Source organism: Salvelinus sp. IW2-2015, linkage group LG8 (assembly GCF_002910315.2).
Source record: "Salvelinus sp. IW2-2015 linkage group LG8, ASM291031v2, whole genome shotgun sequence".
Lineage (NCBI taxonomy): Eukaryota > Metazoa > Chordata > Actinopteri > Salmoniformes > Salmonidae > Salvelinus > Salvelinus sp. IW2-2015.
This window is the reverse complement of record NC_036848.1, coordinates 22,782,082-22,802,661: the sequence shown is the minus strand read 5'-3', so window position 1 is coordinate 22,802,661 and position 20,580 is coordinate 22,782,082. Positions and strand designations below refer to the sequence as shown.

At 42.3% G+C, this 20,580-nt stretch overlaps 2 protein-coding genes across 2 annotated transcripts; both read left to right on the top strand.

Moving 5' to 3' along the window:
• The first annotated feature begins 966 nt into the window (after positions 1–966).
• LOC111967604 (glutathione S-transferase P) lies at positions 967–4,116 on the top strand. The gene is made up of 7 exons (XM_023992765.2): positions 967–1,042; positions 1,301–1,333; positions 1,981–2,087; positions 2,720–2,807; positions 2,899–3,002; positions 3,445–3,546; positions 3,689–4,116. Coding segments are annotated over exons 1-7 (624 nt in total). The 5' UTR covers positions 967–1,041; the 3' UTR covers positions 3,878–4,116.
• A 9,242-nt stretch (positions 4,117–13,358) lies between these two features.
• LOC111967603 (glutathione S-transferase P) lies at positions 13,359–16,909 on the top strand. Its single transcript, XM_023992764.2, has 7 exons — positions 13,359–13,456; positions 14,289–14,324; positions 15,128–15,234; positions 15,575–15,662; positions 15,790–15,893; positions 16,079–16,180; positions 16,487–16,909. Coding segments are annotated over exons 1-7 (627 nt in total). The 5' UTR covers positions 13,359–13,455; the 3' UTR covers positions 16,676–16,909.
• Positions 16,910–20,580: the final 3,671 nt, after the last annotated feature.

Sequence of the window (20,580 nt, the reverse complement as noted above, 5' to 3'; positions counted from 1 at the left end):
CTGGTGAGTATGTAGGCCATGGAAAAACGAGGACATTTTCAGCTTCCAGGAATTGTGTACAGATCCTTGCGACATGGGGCCGTGCATTATCATGCTGAAACGTAAGGTGATGGCGGTGGATAAATGGCACGACAATGGGCCTCAGGATCTCGTCACGATATCTCTGTGTATTCAATAACCTGGTGAGGACAACGAGCACGTAAATGAGCCTCCCTGAGACGGTTTCTGACAGTTTTTGCAGAAATTCTTAAGTTATGCAAACCCACAGTTTCATCAGTTGTCAGGTTGGCTGGTCTCAGATGACCCCACAGGTGAAGAAGCCAGAAGTGGAGGTCCTGGGCTGGCGTGGTAACACATTGTTTGCGGTTGTGAGTCCAGTTGGATGTACTGCCAAATTCTCAAAAAATATGTTTATGGTAGAGAAGTGAACATTACATTCTCTGGCAACAGCTCTGGTGGATATTCCTGGAGTTAGCATGCCAATTGCACACTCCCTCAACACTTGAGACTTCTGTGCCATTGTGTTGTGTGACAAAACAGCACATTTTAGAATGACCTTTTATTGTCCCCAGCACAAGGTGTGTCTGTGTAATGCTCATAATGTTTAATCAGCTTCTTGATATGCCACACCTGTCAGGTGGATGGATTATCTTGGCAAAGGAGAAATGCTCACTAACAGGGATGTGAACAAATTTGTGCAAAACATTTTAGCAAAATAAACTTTTTGTCCACATGGAACATTTCTGGGATCTTTTCTTTCAGTTCATGAAACATGGGACCAACACTGTTCAGTATATATCATCATGACTCAGCCAAAACAGCAGACTTTCTGCTTTCTGGCAAGTCTAACTGGTTCATTGGCTGGGGGAACACCTTTAATTCTAGTATATGACCCATTCTCCTCCCATTGGTAACTTGAATGTGCAAGTCATATTGCAAAACCAACAAAGGTGTATATAAGGCCAATACAAAGAGGAGAGCAGGTATTGCATTTTGCGTTAACACACGACTTGGCTCTACAAACCACAGCTGATAGCAGAGAGTAAGTGAATGCACAGCAAAACTTTTAATCTACTCTTCTTACCTGTTTAGTTATGGATTATGGTTGATTTGTATAAAAAGGGTAGAAAACATGCACATTCAATATATTTATGCAAGTGCTGCTGGATATTCTGAAGTAGGAAACTGACAAAGAACATTGACTTTGTACTGCACACTTCAGAGAACTAACTGTAGTGTGCAGAGCCTTTAATTGTCTGTCTTTCTTACTAATAATTACTGTTTTTTGTTTTCTCTTTAGTGTCTCTCACACTCACATATTTTCCAGTCCGAGGTACTGTATGTTGACCTGATCAATGTTCCATCAATGTTGAACTTTTCAGCTTTAAGAATGGACAGCTATTGAAGTGCAAAATACTGTAGCCAACATTTACTCTGGCTGTCAGTCTGTTTCTGCTCTCTTGCCAACACTTTATGGAATTTTCATGCCAAACTTGGCTATTGAAGTAGACTTTTTAAAGGCCCAATGCAGTTAAAAACGTGATTTACCTGTGTTTTTTTATATAGATAATTGTATCATTTTAATTTAAAACAATCAKGGTAAGGTACTTAATTGTTACCCAGAAAGGATTTGATATTGAGATAAAAATGGCTACATTGGACCTTTTTAACCTTTTCTTTTAAACACAGAAACAATTATTGATATAGAGTTTGCTTATTAAACAGTAAATTGCATTCTGCCCATAACTCTCTTTATAACCTTGTTGTAAAAACCAGAGATTTTGTCAGGCTCTAATAGGGTTTCATTTGGTAGAGATTAGGCACGTTCACACTGCACCTTAGCTCAGGGCTAAGAGCCTCCTTAGCCCGGGGCTAAGAACAATGCAGTGTAAAAAGGCCAATTTTTTTCCCTGTGCCGTAGAATTAAGAATTAGAATACAATGTATTTGAATAGGATCTCTATGGTCTGTGCTATAACAGGTCGTGCTGAGGTCATCCGAGTGATGCTCAAAGACCAAGGGGCAGAGTTTGATGAGAAGGTCATCACCATGGAGATGTGGACGGAGAGCACTCTCAAAGCCAGCTGTGTGAGTAACCCGGTAACCAGTGTACCATAGACAAGTTATGTTATTGCATTTCACATCACTTTTACATGCAGACAAAAATGTCTTAATTAATTCAGGGGAGGGAGTAACCTTTGAGAAAAAAAATACTTTCAAAAAGTGAATACATGTGTATCCTTGGCTGAATGTTTACTGATACACCGTCGACAATGTTCTCCTAAAAAGGCAGTTTAGATATCAACTGAGCAAACATGACACTGGCAACCCGGGCTTCTAAGCAACATTATCCATGTGGGCCTTACAGAGACGGAGAGAGCCCCTAACAAGCTCTATAGGGGGAGGTTGGATGCAAGATCAGCCAAACGGAACTTGATAAACATATCAATAGAAAACATACCTATCACAAATACTGTCTTTATAAAAAGCACACTTCTGTGCATTATGCATGGCTCACAAGGTGTTGCGCATGCACTTATAATGCATTATGAAGAGGGTGTTCATAGGAGGTGTTACCAAAACGTCATCTCAGAATCATGCATTTGAATCATGACGTTTAGATGCTAAGTGATTCAGGACATGACAAATCACAATTCTGATTTTTGACAGAGGATTACAAGTGAATTGTTGATCATTTTTCCTTTGCTTTTTGTACACAGCTGTTTGGTCAGCTCCCTATATTTGAAGACGGCGACCTCACTTTGTACCAGACCAATGCAATAAGGAGACATCTCGCACGGAAACTTGGTAAATGGAGAACAAACTGAAAATCCTGCTTGCAACATAATGAAATTCATATTGACTCACCCAATATGTCTTGATCAATCCTCTGCTCCAGGACTCTATGGCAAAGACCAGAGGGAGGCTGCTCTCATTGACATGATGGATGAAGCCCTTCAAGATCTCCTGAACAAATACATAAAACTGATGTTCGAGAAAGATGTAAGTGTTCAAATGTATGGTAAATGTAACCAATTTGATCTAAACCCATCGTCTCCCTCATAATACAGATCTGTTGCTGGATCTTAATTTGACCAGTTTTGTCACAGTAGTAAAATAATCCTGCAGCAGGAGGAATTGATTATTCTTTAAAAAGTTTTTACAGAAATTAGTTTTGTTATGCTACAGTAGGCATTTGTTTACGTGAGAGATCTAGTGAGAGAAAGATAACTGTTTGTTACTACTAGGGCACTTATCATTTCTTTCAGAGCAGGAAAATTCTCTGCAACAACAGTGATCAAATGAATATACTATATTTATATCATAGTACAGTTGTAGTTTAGTATTGACTGTAGGAAAAATTGCCACTTACCTACTGTAACTGCAATGCAAGTTTGATTAGATTGAGCCCCAAAATGATTAATAATGATATTTGGTTCCCCAGGACTCCGGTAAAGAGGGGTACCTTAAAGCACTGCCAACAGGTCTGAAGCCCTTCGAAAAAACCCTGTCCAGCAATAAAGGAGGCTTTCTGGTTGGCGACAAGGTACATTTATTTATGTTTTCTAATTATCATCAAAGATGTCAACTGGCATATACTGTACATGGGGGTAGGGGTAAGGGGTTTTAAGGGGTTGTTTTGGACCTGGACTTCTCATGTACTCATGCTCTCTTCCTCTCTCTGGCAGATCTCCTTAGCCGACTACGCCCTGGTGCTCCTGCTGATCCACCACCAAGTCCTCAGCCCCCCCTGCCTGGATGCCTTCCCCTCCCTCCAGAGCTACCTGAAGAGGCTGTGTGCCCGACCCAACCTGCACGCTTACCTTCATAGCGACGACTTCAAGAACAGACCCATCATTCCTGGAAAAAGAGCTTGAAGTCCGTGTGGCCTTAGTCCACTTATCGTACCTCAATATTATATCATATCTAATATGCCACAATATGTATACATTCAACCAGAATGGATCACCTTGAATTGTAATTTGGCTGTATATTGAGTACTGTGAGTCTTGGTGGAGTAGGTCTCTGTCTGTTTGTGCCTGGTACCAGTCCTACCCACTTGCAGCGAGGAGTGTTAAAAATTATGTTATTGTTTAATAAAGTACATTTGCATATACATAGAATTTCCACTATTGTTTTGTGTGTTGAAAATATTGGCAGATACATTTTATATAAAAGCAATAATACCCCTGAGACTGTGGTCTATCAGATATATTGTAATGGCTAGGTAGTTTTCCAGCCACCTTCTCCCAGCCGTGACAATATATCCAATATACCATGCCCTCCTGGGCTTCATTGCTTAAATATTTGAAATCTAATATTTTCCTTTTAGAATAAGTGATCGTGGATCCTATTGACACTTGTAGAAACAATTGACCTAAACATTGTCTCAAGTAATTCTATTACAAACAGCAGCTCAACTTACATACAGTGAAGAGCCAAATGTGCAAGTCACGGTTGTTGTCAGGTGTCAAGTTAAGAAAGAGTGTGAGGAGACAATGTATAGGGAAGGAGGATCAGGTTTGGTATTTGCAGTCATATATAGTGAGCATTTATACTGAACAAAAATACAAACGCAACATGTAAAGTGTTGTCCCATATTTCATGAGCTGAAATAAAAGATCCCAGAAATGTTTCATACACACAAAAAGCTTATATCTCTCAAGTGTTGTGCACACATTTGTTCACATCCCTGTTAGTGAGCATTAATCCTTTGCCAAGATAATCCATCCACCTGACAGGTGTGGTCAAGAAGCTGATTAAACAGCATGATCATTGCACAGGTGCACCTTGTGCTAGGGACAATAAGAGTCCACTATAAAATGTGCAGTTTTGTCAGACAACACAATGCCACAGATTTCCTACGTTTTGAGGGAGCGTGGTATTGGCATGCTGACTGCAGGAATGTCCAACAGAGCTATTAACAGAGAATGTAATGTTAATTTCTCTACCATAAACCACCTCCAATGTCATTTTAGAGGATTTGCCAGTACATCCAACTGGCCTCACAACCGCATACAATGTGTAACCATGACAGCCCAAGACCTCCACATTCAGCTTTTTCACTTGCAGGATCGTCTGAGACCAGCCACCCGGACCGCTGATGAAACTGAGGAGTATTTCTGTCTGTAATAAAGCCCTTTTGTGGGGAAAAACTCATTCTGATTGACTGGGCCTGGCTCCCCAGTGGGTGGGTTTTTGCCTTCCCAGGCCCACCCATTGCTGTGCCCCTGCTTAGTCATGTCACATCCATAGATTAGGGCCTAATGAATTTATATCAATTGACTGATTTCCTTATATTTACTGTAACTCACTAAAATAATTGAAATTGTTGGATGTTGTGTTTATGTTTTTGTTCAGTATAATTGAAAGAGACTCATTGGCCTTAGGAAATGTCAACTTTTTGCAGCTCTACATTTGTTTGCTCTCAATTTCCCAATATTCTGTGGTTTGGCCTAATTCCAGGTATGCATGGAATTCATGGACAGTTAAACTGTAGCATGTTCATGGACCACACCTTAGAGAAGGCATTTTTACATGCTCACATGAGGAGATATGCTTGAAGATAGATCTACAGTACACTCTTAGAAAAAGGGCTTAATGGTTTCTTAGGCTGTCCCCATAGGAGAACCCTTTATAAAATCCTTGTTTGTTCCAGGTATAACTTTTTGGTTTCAGGTAGAACCCTTTCCACAGAGAGTTCTACATGGAACCCGAAATGGTTCTACCTGGAACCAAAATCGGGTTTTACCTGGAAACAAAAAGGATTCTCCAATGGCGACAGTGGAAGAACCCTTTGGAACCCTTTTTTCTAAGGGTGTAGACAGGGTGACTCAGAATGATAAACAGATGTTCTGGTATGCACTGGCTGGCCACAGATGTCTTTATGCAGATCATGAGATTTTGCCAAGTCATAGAAATTACCATAATAGTTGTCTGTAGATGTATAGTACTCACATTTGAGTTACCCCATATTTACACAAAGAACCTTCCAGAGACATATATAAAAAGCACACATCTTGCCTCAAGTCATTGAGCCTATATTTTTCCAAAGAATAGACCTAGGTTAAAATTACAGTTAAGTACACTGAACAAAAATATTAACGCAACATGCAATAATTTCAAAGATTTTACTGAGTTGCAGGTCATATAAGGAAATCAGTCAATTGAAATAAATTCATTAGGCTCTAACCTATGGTTTTCACATGACTGGGCAAGTGCACAGCCACGGGAGAGCCTTGAAGGGCACAGGCCCACCCACTTGGAAGCTAGGCCCAGTCAATCAGAATTAATTTTTCCCCACAAAAGGGGTTTATTACAGACAGAAATAATCCTCAACCCTGGTCATCCCTACTGCCTCTGATCTGGCGGACTCACTGAACACAAATGCTTTGAGTTACAGTTGTAAATTGTGTCTGAGTGTTGGCATGTGCCCCTGGCTATCCATATATTTAAAAAAAAATCTTAATATATTTGAAATTATTTATAATTTTACTTTTGATACTTAAGTATATTTTAACATTTATATTTACTTTTGATATTTAGGTACATTTAAAACAAAATACTTTTAGACTTTTACTCAAGTAGTATTTTAGTGGGTGAATTAAGTTTTTTATTTAGTGATTTTCTAGAGTAACAATTGGGTACTTTTTCCACCACTGTAAATAAGCAATTGACTTGCAGACGATGAGAACGTGACTATAGACTTGAAGGTCACGCCTGAGACTTTGCTTGGGATTTGCATGATTGATATCACAAGACTACAGCCTATTGTTGGAAACAAAGAAGCTTTGCAACTCATTCAAGGCAACAGCGTAACTTCAGTGATGGTAAATCAGTACGACTTGGCAGAAAGCTATGGAACGCCGTTCCATGAGAACGTGACTATAGACTTGAAGGTCACGCCTGAGACTTTGCTTGGGATTTGCATGATTGATATCACAAGACTACAGCCTATTGTTGGAAACAAAGAAGCTTTGCAACTCATTCAAGGCAACAGCGTAACTTCAGTGATGGTAAATCAGTATGACTTGGCAGAAAGCTATGGAACGCCGTTTGGATCATAAACCATGTGGTCAAAACGCAATCTTTTTAATACTTTTTAATAATAAAGTAAGCAGGTGCAGGCGTTAACGCGTTCACTCATCACTCGTTAAGGTAACGTCTTCAAGCGCTAAGTTAACACCTACACGCGTCAAATAAGCACGTGCAAATGTTCTTGCAGGTGGTCCAATGTGCTAAATAAACAGCTGCAAGCGGTCCTGCACAGTCAAATTAACACCTACAGCTGCTAAATATACACTTACACACGATAACTTAACGTGTTCTTTATTATGCTAATTTTACTAACCAATTTCCCTAGCTCCTCCTTTCAAACAGATTTCATTAATCGGTGTACAGTCAGTTTAAAGCAACAACACCATATTGTGAGAAAGAACTTTCTTATCCGCTGCAAACAAACCCTAAATGACTGCACTCGGCTTCTGCTCTCCAATAATCCTGGACTTGATGCCCTTCAGTCCACGTTAACAAGGTTGATTCGGGAGGGACAAAATGGCGCCGTAGAGAGAACACTGTGTTTCAGCGAACTTCCGTGGCATTTGTTAATTTCTCTTTTTATATACATTTTATAGCTTGAAAAAGTGTTAGAATTTGCTAAATAAGCTATCCTACAATGAGTATTGACGGCTATTTCTCCAAAATTTCCGACAAAATGCCCAGCAGCACTACTAAGAACTCGACCAAAACCACCACCTCTGTAGATGATGTGCAGGAGGAGCTAGCTAACATTAGCGAAGCTAACACTATTGCGGATCCAGGCACAATGGACTTGGTGATTCAAAGAATGACGAATAACATTACTAAAGTGATCGATGTTAAGATAGGAATGGTCTTGGAAGCAATAGCAGGCCATACAGAAGAACTACAGAGCGTGACCTCCAGCAGGCCACAAATGTGCATGTGTCAGCATATGGTCTCACAAGGGGTCTGAGGATCTCATCTCGGTACCTAATGGCAGTCAGGCTAGCCTCTGCGAGCACATGAGGGCTGTTGCGCCCCACAAAGAAATGCCACCCACACCATGACTGACCCACGCCAAACCGGTCATGCTGGAGGATGTTTGCAGGCAGCAGAACGTTTCCACGGCGTCTCCAGACTCTGTCACGTCTGTCACATGTGCTCATGTGCTCAGTGTGAACCTGCTTTCATCTGTGAGAGCGCAGGGCGCCAGTGGCGAATTTGCCAATCTTGGTGTTCTCTGGCAAATGCCAAAAGTCCTGCACGGTGTTGGGCTGTAAGCACAACCCCACCTGTGGACATCGGGCCCTCATACCACCCTCATGGAGTCTGTTTCTGACCGTTTGAGCAGACACATGCACATTTTGTGGCCTGCTGGAGGTCATTTTGCAGGGCTCTGGCAGTGCTCCTCCTTGCACAAAGGCGGAGGTAGCGGTCCTGCTGCTGGGTTGTTGCCCTCCTACGGCCTCCTCCACGTCTCCTGATGTTACTGGCCTGTCTCCTGGTAGCGCCTCCATGCTCTGGACACTAACGCTGACAGACACAGCAAACCTTCTTGCCACAGCTCGCATTGATGTGCCATCCTGGATGAGCTGCACACCTGAGCCACTTGGTGGGTTGTAGACTCCGTCTCATGCTACCCACTAGAGTGAAAGCACCACCAGCATTCAAAAGTGACCAAACATCAGCCAGGAAGCATAGAACTGAGAAGTGGTCTGTGGTCACCACCTGCAGAACACTCCTTTATTGGGGGTGTCTTGCTAATTGCCTATAATTCCACCTTTTGTCTATTCCATTTGCACAACAGCATGTGACATTTATTGTCAATCAGTGTTGCTTCCTAAGTGGACAGTTTTGATTTCACAGAAGTGTGATTGACTTGGAGTTACATTGTGTTGTTTAAGTGTTCCCTTTATTTTTTTGAGCAGTGTATTAATATCGCATGTTGATTGTGTTATTATGCATGCCTGCATCCTGGGAATAGGGGAGTGTGTACTTACGTTTTGCCCTGCGTGCTCGTGCTCAAATCATTGATGCACTATGAGAGGTAGGCAGGCTTTTCTGTCGTCTTCAGAAAAGTTTTATTTTAAGCACAAAGTCATACACACAGTGTTTTGTTCATGAATAATGTTGTATATTTAGAGGTTACTCATAAGTGGATGGTATTGTTAAGATGCACTTGTAATTGTACTTTTTAGGATGATATCAACATTCTGAATTCAACATGTGGTTAATAGCTAGCTAAGGTATTAGCAGGCTATTGTATGTGTGAACGATGGCTAGCTCCTCGAATGATCCCAGTCCTTGTATTGTGCATCTGTTGTAGAAAGAGATGACGATTCGCAGAACATATGTGCTCTACAAATGTTTTATTTTCTTTTGGATGCAGATGCAGGATGCAGAGAGTGAATTCTGCTAATTAAAACTACCTGATCTCCAAAGTCCATTGTCTATAGTCTCAATCAACCACACACAACGCAGGGTTACATTAGCTAGTGGGAAAACCCCCTTTTGGATCTTTACATGTTTAATTTTCGGGTTTAGTAAGTTCGGCTTCAGGTTCATATCGTTTGTTTATGCTCGGGAGATTTAGGAGAGTTCAACACATGGGAAAAGGTACCATCCCATCTTTACAGTAGGATTCAGTCTGGATATTGGTTGGTCAAAGTGCAATGGCAGGTAACAGACTGTGTGTATGTAAATGGACTTAGAGGGAGCCATAACTCCATTAAAAAGTAGAAGGTACTGCTGAAGTTAATGAGCAGCAAGGTTGACTCACTTTTGCCCCTGATGCCACCAAATGAACGTGATGAGGGACAACGTTTATGATTGTGGCTTAAGAGATCCCGCTTTAAACCATAGACATGGTTTTTAGGGATGCTGACGGAGAAGGGGCAGCTGATGAGGTGTCCTTCAAGAGAATTTCTCTGGCTGCTAATGAGTGCCATCCATTCCTCTGCAATATTTGAGGGAACTATTGGCCAAAATGCCTTTCTTGCAACTCTCAAGGTGAGTTACACCAACAAAGACACATTTTGTTATGCAATAGATGACTTGAGTAAGACATTTGGTTATAATGTTATGTAATGTGTCCTTCATTTACTGTTTGTCTTCTGTGTGACAGCACTCTATGATGGCGTATACAAGCAGGTGGGCCACATGATTGCAGTCTGTCTGGTACATGGGGGTGTAGAGCCACACATTTTTTCAGAGAGGCTATACAGGCAAGTGTGTCGCCTATAACCTTCTGTGCCAAAACTGAAATTGCGGAATATGACTCAGAGAGAAGTTGGAGAAGGTAAGTAACTTTAGACTGTCATCGATATTATGTGACTGTTAATTTACACAAAGTTTGAAAAAATATTATGGTTGTAGTTGTTCATTAATACTTTTCCACATGGATTTGGTTTCCTTTTGTTGGCAGTCAATCTTTTTTAAGGGTAGTGATAATCAGTTTATTGTTCTGCTAATTTGTCCCAAAACACTGTTATTGAACTATCCAAGATCCAGTTAGCACAAACTGTTGACGAGGCACAGGAAGCGGTCATAGTGGCCTCCAAACAACTGGTCATGTTGGGTTCAGTATGATACATTCGTACATTGGAGGAGAGGGATGCCCTGGTGGAGTCAGCCACGAAGTTCTACTTAGAAAGCAGGCTATGGGATGCTCTTGAGCAGTGAGTTTCCATATATCTAAGGCATCTCATAAGCTGAGTTAAATTCTTCAGGACAAATTCTTATGTGACTTTATTTACTTTATAGATTCAAAGATGTTCTGGAGTGTCTAGGTCTCCTGCCTTACATTAATAGACTCTCAAGCTTCTTCAGAGAGGTTTTCATCTACGCTGAGAAGCCTCTTTTGGCCAAAGACATAGCTTCTCTCTTTAAAGCAGAGCTCTCCCCACCTGGTACCAATCAAAGAGCAATAGAGAGCAGAGGCGTATGACTGACTGCTGGAGGTGGAAGGTTAGATGCAATACCATGATCATTGAAGTAACACGGCCCACATCAGTAAAATATATCACCTAATCACTCTCACAACTGTGGGACAGCATGTTATAACCTTATTCTTTCACCTAATAGATCAATTAAATCCCAAACTACTTTCACTTAGAGTATTGTGTTCTCCAATAAGTGTTACTTATGGACTTTAATGACCTCCCCTTCTTTTTTCAGAGGGGAACGCATACCCTTTAACCCTGGAGAAGGTTCTCATTTTCACTTCGGGGGCTTCGGCCATTCCGCTGGGATTCCCAGCGGAGCCACAGCTACAGTTCTTATACAAACAAGAGAAGGAGGCTGTCACGCCCTGGCCATAGAGAGGCTTTTATTCTCTATTTTGGTTGGGCCAGGGTGTAACTAGGGTGGGCATTCTAGTTTCTTTATTTCTATTTCTTTGTGTTTGGCCGGGTGTGGTTCTCAGAGGCAGCTGTCTATCGTTGTCTCTGATTGGGAATCATACTTAGGCAGCCTTTTTTCCTTTCGCATTTGTGGGTAGTTATCTTTGTTAGTGGCACTATTGCCCAAGTTAAGATTCACGGTCGTTTCCTTGTTTTGTTGGCGACATTCATTTCAAATAAAGAGAAATGTACGCTCATCACGCTGCGCTTTGGTCCAGTCATTTCCAGGAGGAGGATCGTGACAGAGGCTGCCAGGATCTTCCTGGAAGCAAATACATGCAGCATTATTTTAAGGTTGCCAATTCACCCAACTTACGCAGCCTTCAGGGAGAAAATGGAGAGTGGAATTCTACAGTCACCAACATTTGGTGTCATTGTCAAAGACAGCCATCCTAGTCATAGACTGTTTTCTCTGCTACCGCACGGTAAGAGGTACCGGAGCGCCAAGTCTAGCTCCAAGAGGCTCCTAAACAGCTTCTACCCCCAAGCCATAAGACTACTAAACATTTAATCAAATGGCTACCCAGACTATTTGCATTGCAACCCCCCTCTTTCACGCTGCTGCTACTCTCTATGCATAGTCACTTTAATATCTCTACCTACATGTACATATTACCTCGACTAACCGGTGCCCCCGCACATTGACTTTGTACAGGTGTAACAGTATAACTTTAGTACGTCCCCTCGCCCCGACACGGGCGCGAACCAGGGACCCTCTGCACACATCAACAACTGACACCCACGAAGCGTCGTTACCCATCGCTCCACAAAGGCCGCGGCCCTTGCAGAGCAAGGTGCAACACTACTTCTAGGTTTCAGAGCAAGTGACGTAACTGATTAAAACGCTACTAGCGCGTACCCGCTAACTAGCTAGCCATTTCACATCCGTTACACTCACCCCCCTTTCAACCTCCTCCTTTTCCGCAGCAACCAGTGATCCGGGTCAACAACATCAATGTAACAGTATAACTTTAAACCGTCCCCTCGCCCCGACACGGGCGCGAACCAGGGACCCTCTGCACACATCAACAACTGACACCCACGAAGCGTCGTTACCCATCGCTCCACAAAGGCCACGGCTCTTGCAGAGCAAGGGGAAACCCCTTTTAGGTTTCAGAGCAAGTGACGTAACTGATTGAAACGCTACTAGCGCGTACCCGCTAACTAGCTAGCCATTTCACATCCGTTACACAGGTATGCCCTGTATATAGCCTCAATATTGTTATTTTACTGCTGCTCTTTAATTATTTGTTATTTAATTATACATTTATTTCTTTAAGGTATTTTTCTTAACTGGATTGTTGGTAAAGGGCTTGTACGTAAGCATTTCACTGTAAGGTCTACATCTGTTGTATTTGGCGCATGTGACAAATAAAAATGTAATTAAGTTAAGGGGAATTTTCCAAAATGTTTATTGCATGACTACCTAGTAAAGTTCAGAATACTGCAGCCAATGTTAATTGGTGATGTGTCCCAAAAGGATTGATATTATGAAAGTTTCCGACAGGATCGACCATCAGCAAAATAAGTTGTGTCGTGAAAGTTTTCAAAAATATTACAACCAATCAGAATCAATTGGACAAAGTAATACATAATGCAGCTTTAATATTTTATTTAATGTATGATTTRTTAGTCGGTAAACTGAGCATTATGCAAAGTAGTTAAGTCATGTATGAAAAAGGACTATCATGTTACAATATGTGCAATGTTACCATAAATCTTACAGTAAATATGGACAACATTTCATTTACATGTGTTTATGGCAATAAAAACAGACACTGTAGTTGGCACATAGGTTGTGGTGCAGCAAGTTGATGAGGGTAGTGGAGAAGGACTGGTGGGAGAATGGTCAAGTCAAATTAAGTAACGTTATTGTGTATTCTACGTAATGACGCAGTTTTACGTTATCACGCAATGACATCACAACGTCGTTTTAGCAACAAATCAACCTGCCTCTAGCAACTTACCCTGAAAATTAGTTGGCAACACTGGTTCCATAGTTACTGTCAGGGCCACCACGACTCTTACAGCATAAAAGTAAGTAACTAGTTATAGACAGTAATGCCTTTTAAACATTATAAAGCGATGTGCAATAGCTACTCTAAATTAGGATTTACACCTCATACTAGCACACAGACAGCTGTCTGTCCTTTAGTCGGTCGTGCGTGCACTCACTGTGCTTTTTAATGAAGCTAATTTGAACTAGCCTAGCTATCTAGGACTAATCGTTTTTGCAACTTGATCATCGACGGTAAAGGAAAAATACGACCAAAAAGCACAATAGTTAGCTGGAAGTTAGGCTATTTTCTTGGTTTAAACGGAGGGTTCTTATGTAACGGCACAACCGATAGCCCTTCTACCCAGTTATGCATGTTTGACGTTTTTAATTAATTATATTCTAGCTAGCTGAAGGTGCAATGTTTTCACGTGCAGATTAAAACTTCGTATTCGAGCATATGTCTATATTTTAGTCGGTTGAGATGTGTTGTCAGACAGTGGCAAAAGATGTTTATGTTCCTTGCATAACAGTGGTGTGGGTGAACTTTACTTGACCAGAAAGGACCCGGATACTTGATATGCTAAAAAAAACTAAAAGACCCACAGACTGGTCACACTGACAGATTTGTTTGGCAACAAAACTATGTCAAGCAATATGTAATGTTGCATGGCATTTTCACATGCAAATAGCACTTGATACTATACCATACTAAATGTACTAAAATTAGCTATGTAATTAGTTGAAATATCAACGGGACAAAGACTTGTCTGAATCCATGTAATAAGTCAGACTAATTCAACTACATTGATTTAAAATATTTTTATTTGAATAACTTGACGTGTGTTGTGTTCTTGTATCACCTCTCCCCAGTGGGTCCCTACACAATCACCTACTTTGGAGTCCGAGGTATGTTGAGTCAGTTAATCCTATTCAACATCACATGATAGAGCCTGGCTATTGTTTTGAAGTAATAATAGCCTACTATTGGAGAATGCATTCCCTGTTATAAGCTTTTCATATTGATAATTTATTACTAAATCTTTCCTTCAATTTGACAGCCATACATGTTATATTGTGATGGAGTAAGATTGTTTGAAGTCAAAGACAAAAGCCTTGCTAATGCTACTGCGCATATTCATGACCTTTGCATTTAAGTGTCATATCCAAATACCTTATCTGTCATTCATTACCCAATAGCCCAGGGTTTCCCAAATGGTGTGTGGTTTTTGCCCTAGCACTGCACAGCTGATTCAAATCACAGTGGCAGTTTAGCCTCACCCATACCTTTTTGATTGTTATCACAGGAAATACTTGGAGTATTAGTTTGGCTCAGCTGGCCCCCATGATCACTGTTCATGAACTTAAACAGTTTTGTTTCCAAAGTACTCCTATTTGTTTATATTATTCATGGTGCTTGAACGATGAGAAGGGCTGGCTTTCTGTCAGGAGCATGTGACCCAGATTAATGTGGAGTGCACTGGTGAACAATTGTGTCATGGGACTAAGGGTTCATTGACTTGAACCCATAAAAGGTTTTTGACTTGAATAATCAAGAAAGGTTGTATGTATAAATAATTATCTAGTCTGGAAACATATGTATTTGCCCAACACTAGTGCTATGTATGACTTGTTAGAACTGTGCCAAAGTGTCTTATGATTGAGATCGGTTTTGGTTGACCTGTGCTAACAGAGACCCTTGTTTACCACAGGGCGCTGTGGCGCTATGAGAATCATGATGGCCGACCAGGGACAGGAATGGAAGGAGATCGTGGTGGACTTTGCGGACTGGATGAAGGGAGATCTGAAAGCCACTTGTGTGAGTGGGGAATGGATCATTCCTTTGTTACCGTCTTTTTAATTTGTCAACCTGTTCAGTTTAGCCAGTGATGGTCTAGTGATAACAGCTGGGATGTGCTTTTGAAGGATGATCGGTTCGTTTAGTGTACACTGTTTGTTTCTACAATCTCTGCCGGTGCTTTCCATTATTCTTATTTAAGTAGAGAGATTTTACCTCATGAGCTTTGTGTTCCATTATTTACCTGTATCTTCTGTTATCATCAATGTAGATTTGATTCAGCGACAACAAATGTAAACCCCCATGTCCCCATTAGTTGTTCAAATCTATAATAAATAACACTTCCATATTGGGGTTTTAGGTATTTGGTCAGTTGCCCAAGTTAGAAGATGGAGGATTTGCCCTGTACCAGTCAAATGCCATTCTGAGGCACTTGGGCCGCAATCATGGTAATTGATCTCAATCGTTATGTCATATATTTACATTGTTTTCCTCACTCTATTTATCCTTTATAATCTATCAAATATAGGTGAAAGTATAATTAACATTTCATGCTTAACTCGAACACACACACAGATGCCTATGGGAAAGATGGCAAGGAGGCTGCGCTCATTGACATGATGTGTGATGGCGTTGAGGACCTTCGTCTTAAATACGTAAAAATGATTTACCAGGAATACGTAAGTATTCATGAAAGCTGAAATTCGGACTAAGGGTACAGTTCATAAAACATTTTACCTGCACTGTGCAGTAAACATTTGTTTCAAAGTGTAGAGACACAAAACGTTTTACATTTTTTTTATGCAGCTTAATGGGTAAACATTTATGAAGCGTCATTATGATTAATCACTTTCTCTTTTCATAGGATACTGGTAAAGACGCATACATCAAAGACCTCCCTAACCACCTTGACAAGTTTGAAGCTGTGATGGCCAAAAACAAGACTGGTTTTCTTGTTGGCGACAAGGTAACCGATCCTGCAATGCACGAAAATAGGGTTCTTGAATAAATGGAGTTCTAACATAGTACATACTGCGATCATTAGTTGTAGTCCCCAAAAATTATATTTACCAAAATGCATTAACTAAATGGTTCTCTTGTAATCACAGTACTGTCTGTTACCTATCACAAAACTAGAATGAATAGAGCAGGCATCCCCATTGAAGTTAATAATGCCATAATTTACATTTCAGTCTTTTAGCAGACGCTCTTATCCAGAGCGACTTGCAAGATTCTATTTCTATGATCCTAACCCTAACCCTATCCTACGTAGCCTTCCTTTGCTGACTATAGTCTGTTTGAAGTCCTGCTCAACCACCTGGTGCTCTGCTCCTGTTGCTTGGATACCTTCCCCTCCCTGAAGAATTTTGTCGAGAAGATGTCTGCCCGTCCCAAAATCAAGGCCTTCCTAGACTCTGACGCCTACAAGAAACTGCCCATTAACGGCAATAGCAAACAGTGAATTCTGCTGAACAAAGGAGGCTAAATTCCATCCCTTATACTGTAACCTGAATTGTCATGGATAATAGCCATTTTTTTTTTGTATGTCCAACTTACACATTAGCCTACGATACGCTTGTTGTTAACTTTTATGTACAATTGTTAGATACTAATGACTTTTGTATGACATGATGAATTGTAATTGTCATGTGTTCAAAAAATAAAGGGCTTTTTGAAAAGCACTTATGAACTTAAACTCGAAATTTAGTAGACATTTACATGTTCTATAGTACATTTATCACTTTGCAGTTCTGTGAATATTATGTCAATTTCCATTATAATGCCATGAAGAAGAATTGGTACAGTACATACAGAAGATGGTCAGTAGGGGGCACTCCTCTCCTTGGCCTTTTGGCATACCGAGGTAAAGACAGATTCAGGTTGGATATTCGGTTGTAGTTTTCCTTAGTCTTCCAACAGCAGTTAGGGACCGTCAACATAGTGACAAATCAAATTTTTCAAATTTCAATAGCTCTTTAACCATTACTCCTAAAACTTTAAACTGGTTCTAGCTAACCCGATGGCATAGACACATTGCACACTTTTCTGATGTAGATTTACATCTCGCACTATTTTTATTTATTTACATTTTTGAAATTCAATAGCACCCACACACCTTTTAACAAGGTTCATAATGTACACTCAGTGGGCCTACATATTGCACACCCTTTTGTTTGTCCATTTGCATCTCACATGATTTTACTTTCATTTTAAATGTTTTTTCAATGTTTCTAATTTCAATAACTCCTTGGTCATGTGACCTACAACTCAACTACTTTCAGCGCATCCACTCACTAGCAATATATATTGCACACCCTATAGTTTGTCTATTTTAATCTCAGGTGATTTTACTTGAATTTTTCTGTTTTTCATTGTTTCGAATTTCAATAGCACCTACTGGACTCAAACAAGGTTCAAGAAGTTTACTGACTACCATTCTATATTGCACACTCTTTAGTGTGTCCATTTTCATCTCACACGATTTTACATAAATTGTGTAAACTTTAGAATTTCAATAGCCCCTTGGTCATGTGACCTACTGACCTCAAACAAGGTTCTGAATGTACACTCAGTGGACTTACACATTGCATACCCTTTCGTCTGTCCATTTTCATTTTACATTAATTTGCCTGCTCTGCCCCCCGGAAGGATAGTGTCACACACACCTATTCACTTGGGCCTTCTTCCTGGGGCCTTCCTCACACTCTGTGTCTGGCCTCTGGCCCTTCTTCGTGCACCTGGTAACCCGTTAGTAAAGAGGGATGGTGGTGGAGGAAGACGCCTTCCGTCCCCGACAAAAGCTTGGCTCGACGGTTGACTTTCAATAAATCGCAGTGTGTGAGCTGCTCTGCTACGTACGAAACCTTGACCCATTCACTTGTCTACGAGTGAATTAGCACCAGGTTCCCCACAAAGATGCGGTCCGCATCAGGAGAGGGGGGTCAACTCATCCGGCTGCACCCCAACCCCGTCATGAACGGCTCTAGTCACCTGCCAAAAGAAGCAGGCTATGCCAGGCCAACCGAAGATCTGCAGCGCTACGGTATCGTTACGTTTAGGGCTATTCCACAGGTGGTAGCTTCGCACCATTGGCACCTCAGCCAAGCACATATACCAAATGTCTGAACCTGCGGTTCCTCTCGTACTGAGCAGGATTACTACAGATGGGTACGCTCCTTTGAATTTCATGAAGTTGACATTCAGTGATCCGTGCCCAGTGGGAACCTAGGCTTCTTCCGTCCGTTTTCTGAGGTCTGCAGCAAATCAATAGGTGTGGATGGTACTACCCACATCAGATGTAGGCCTCCCTCCCCAGACAAGCTGGAGATACCTCTCTCCACTTCGTAGGGCATGAGCCAGATCCATGCAATTCCCTATCACTGCGGGTTCAATGGGTTAAGTCTCCGCCTCGAGTCTAGTGAGCATAGAGGAGACCTCCCCACCTACAATGTGTGGTGTCCCGCACTCAGGCAAGCCTGAGGCCTGGTAGTGTCAGCTAATGGTAAGGCACATGCCATCTCCAATACATGCTCCAAGGAGCGTGGAGGAGAGCTCCCACATAGAATGTGTAGAGTCCCGCACCCAGGCGGACCTGAGACCTGGCAGTATCCATAACCGCTAAGCACATTCCATCTCTACTTAGTGCTCCACTGTTAGCGGGTCCAGCCGAAGCCAGCGTTCGATTCAAACCTTCGTGGTTTAGAGTTAGCTAAGTATACGGGGGACGCGTGTTTAAACGTTTCACCACAGCCGCTCTGTGATCAGACTGATGCCAGTACTACACTTTCATCAGCCGTCTCCCAGGACTTAACTCTCCCTCCCAGCTAAAGCCAGGGATGCGTTCAAGCCATCATTCTCAGATTGGCTTCCTGTCAAGGTCAGGATTAATTTACAAGAGCCCCGCAGCAAATCATTGAGTCTGGTGGAACCGCCCACATATTTTCATGCTTGACCGAAAGCCCCATATTCCAGGATCGACTGCCGCCATCCGTAAACGATCAACAGCCGTCACCATCTGCAGGTAACTCCCGTTTGGATTGCATCGTTAGCAACACCTAAAAACAGGTGACACAGGGAGGGATCGGAAGTGTCCTGCTAGAGGGCTACCTCGTTATCTCCCTTACACTGTACTAGAGACAGTTTGCCTCCTAACGTTGGAGAGACTCCCTCAAACAGGTGACACACAGAGTAGGGGTTGGAAGAGCCCTCCAAGGGCTATGGTACTATTTATCCCGAAGTTATGGATCTGACTTTGCCGTCTTGCCTTACCTCCCCTGTCTTAACCTATTCGAGGTAGTTACTCTCAGCTGGACCAGGGTTTCGTTCGACCTGAAGGCACCTTTTGCTCCTGTTTGTTGCTATGTTAGGGCCACCTGCAAGCAGGTAACACAATGTATGGTTTGGAGTTGCCTATATTTGACTTTGCATTAATTCGGGAAGCATGGATCCCCAATGTCCTGGGCTAAGGACTCCTTAAGAGGGTCACAGTTACTCCTGCCGTTTACCCGCGCTTCATTGAATTTCTTCACTTTGACATTCAGAGCAATGAGCAGAAATCACATCGCGTCAACACTCACATTGAGGCTTCACAATGCTTTGTTTTAATTAAACAGTCAGATTCCCCTGGTCCGCACCAGTTCTAAGTCAGCTGCTAGGCGCCGTCCGAAGTGACCCCACGCGAACAGGACGGGCGAGCACCGTAGCTGGGGAYATCCGCGAGAAGGGAGAAGGGCCTGGTGCGCGTCCAGAGTTGCGGCCGCTAACTGCCGGACCCAACCCCCCACCGGCTCGCCAGACGAACACCACTCGGACAAACACTGGCACGCAGCTCATTGCGAGACCACGCACGAGAGACCATGAGATTGGCCGCACAACGAACTTCCAACGGTGGTGACTGCTCCCCCAGCTGCGGCTTGAGCCCAGCCCCACTTCGCACCCCGACCTTCGCACCCCGACCCCGACCCCGACCCAGCCCTTAGAGCAAATCCTCATCCCAAAGTTACGGATCTGACTTGCCAACAACCCTTACCTACATTGTTATAACATCCCAGAGCCTGTTCACCTTGGAGACTTGCTGCGGATATGGGTACGGCCCGGCTTGAGATTTACACCCTCCCCCGGATTTTCAAGCAAGAGGTCACCGGACGCCGCTGGAACCGCTACGCTTTTCATGGCTTGGGCCCTTCTCTCGGGGAAAACCCATTCCAGGGCGCCCTGCCCTTCACAAAGAATTGAGACCTCGCCCCGTGCTCCTGCCAGCTTCTCCGGGATACCTTGCGGCACCCGTCTTCGCCAGTCCGTGGAGATTCTGAAAGTAGTTTGAGGTCAGTAGGTCACATGACCAAGGAGCTTTTGAAATTCTAAAGT

Coding starts and splice junctions, on each gene's coding strand:
- LOC111967603 (XM_023992764.2), top strand. Junction 15,235..15,574: donor GAGATCTGAAAGCCACTTGT/GTGAGTGGGGAA, acceptor TTGGGGTTTTAG/GTATTTGGTCAGTTGCCCAA. Junction 15,663..15,789: donor GCACTTGGGCCGCAATCATG/GTAATTGATCTC, acceptor ACACACACACAG/ATGCCTATGGGAAAGATGGC.
- LOC111967604 (XM_023992765.2), top strand. Junction 1,334..1,980: donor CACATATTTTCCAGTCCGAG/GTACTGTATGTT, acceptor GTGCTATAACAG/GTCGTGCTGAGGTCATCCGA. Junction 2,088..2,719: donor GCACTCTCAAAGCCAGCTGT/GTGAGTAACCCG, acceptor TTTTGTACACAG/CTGTTTGGTCAGCTCCCTAT.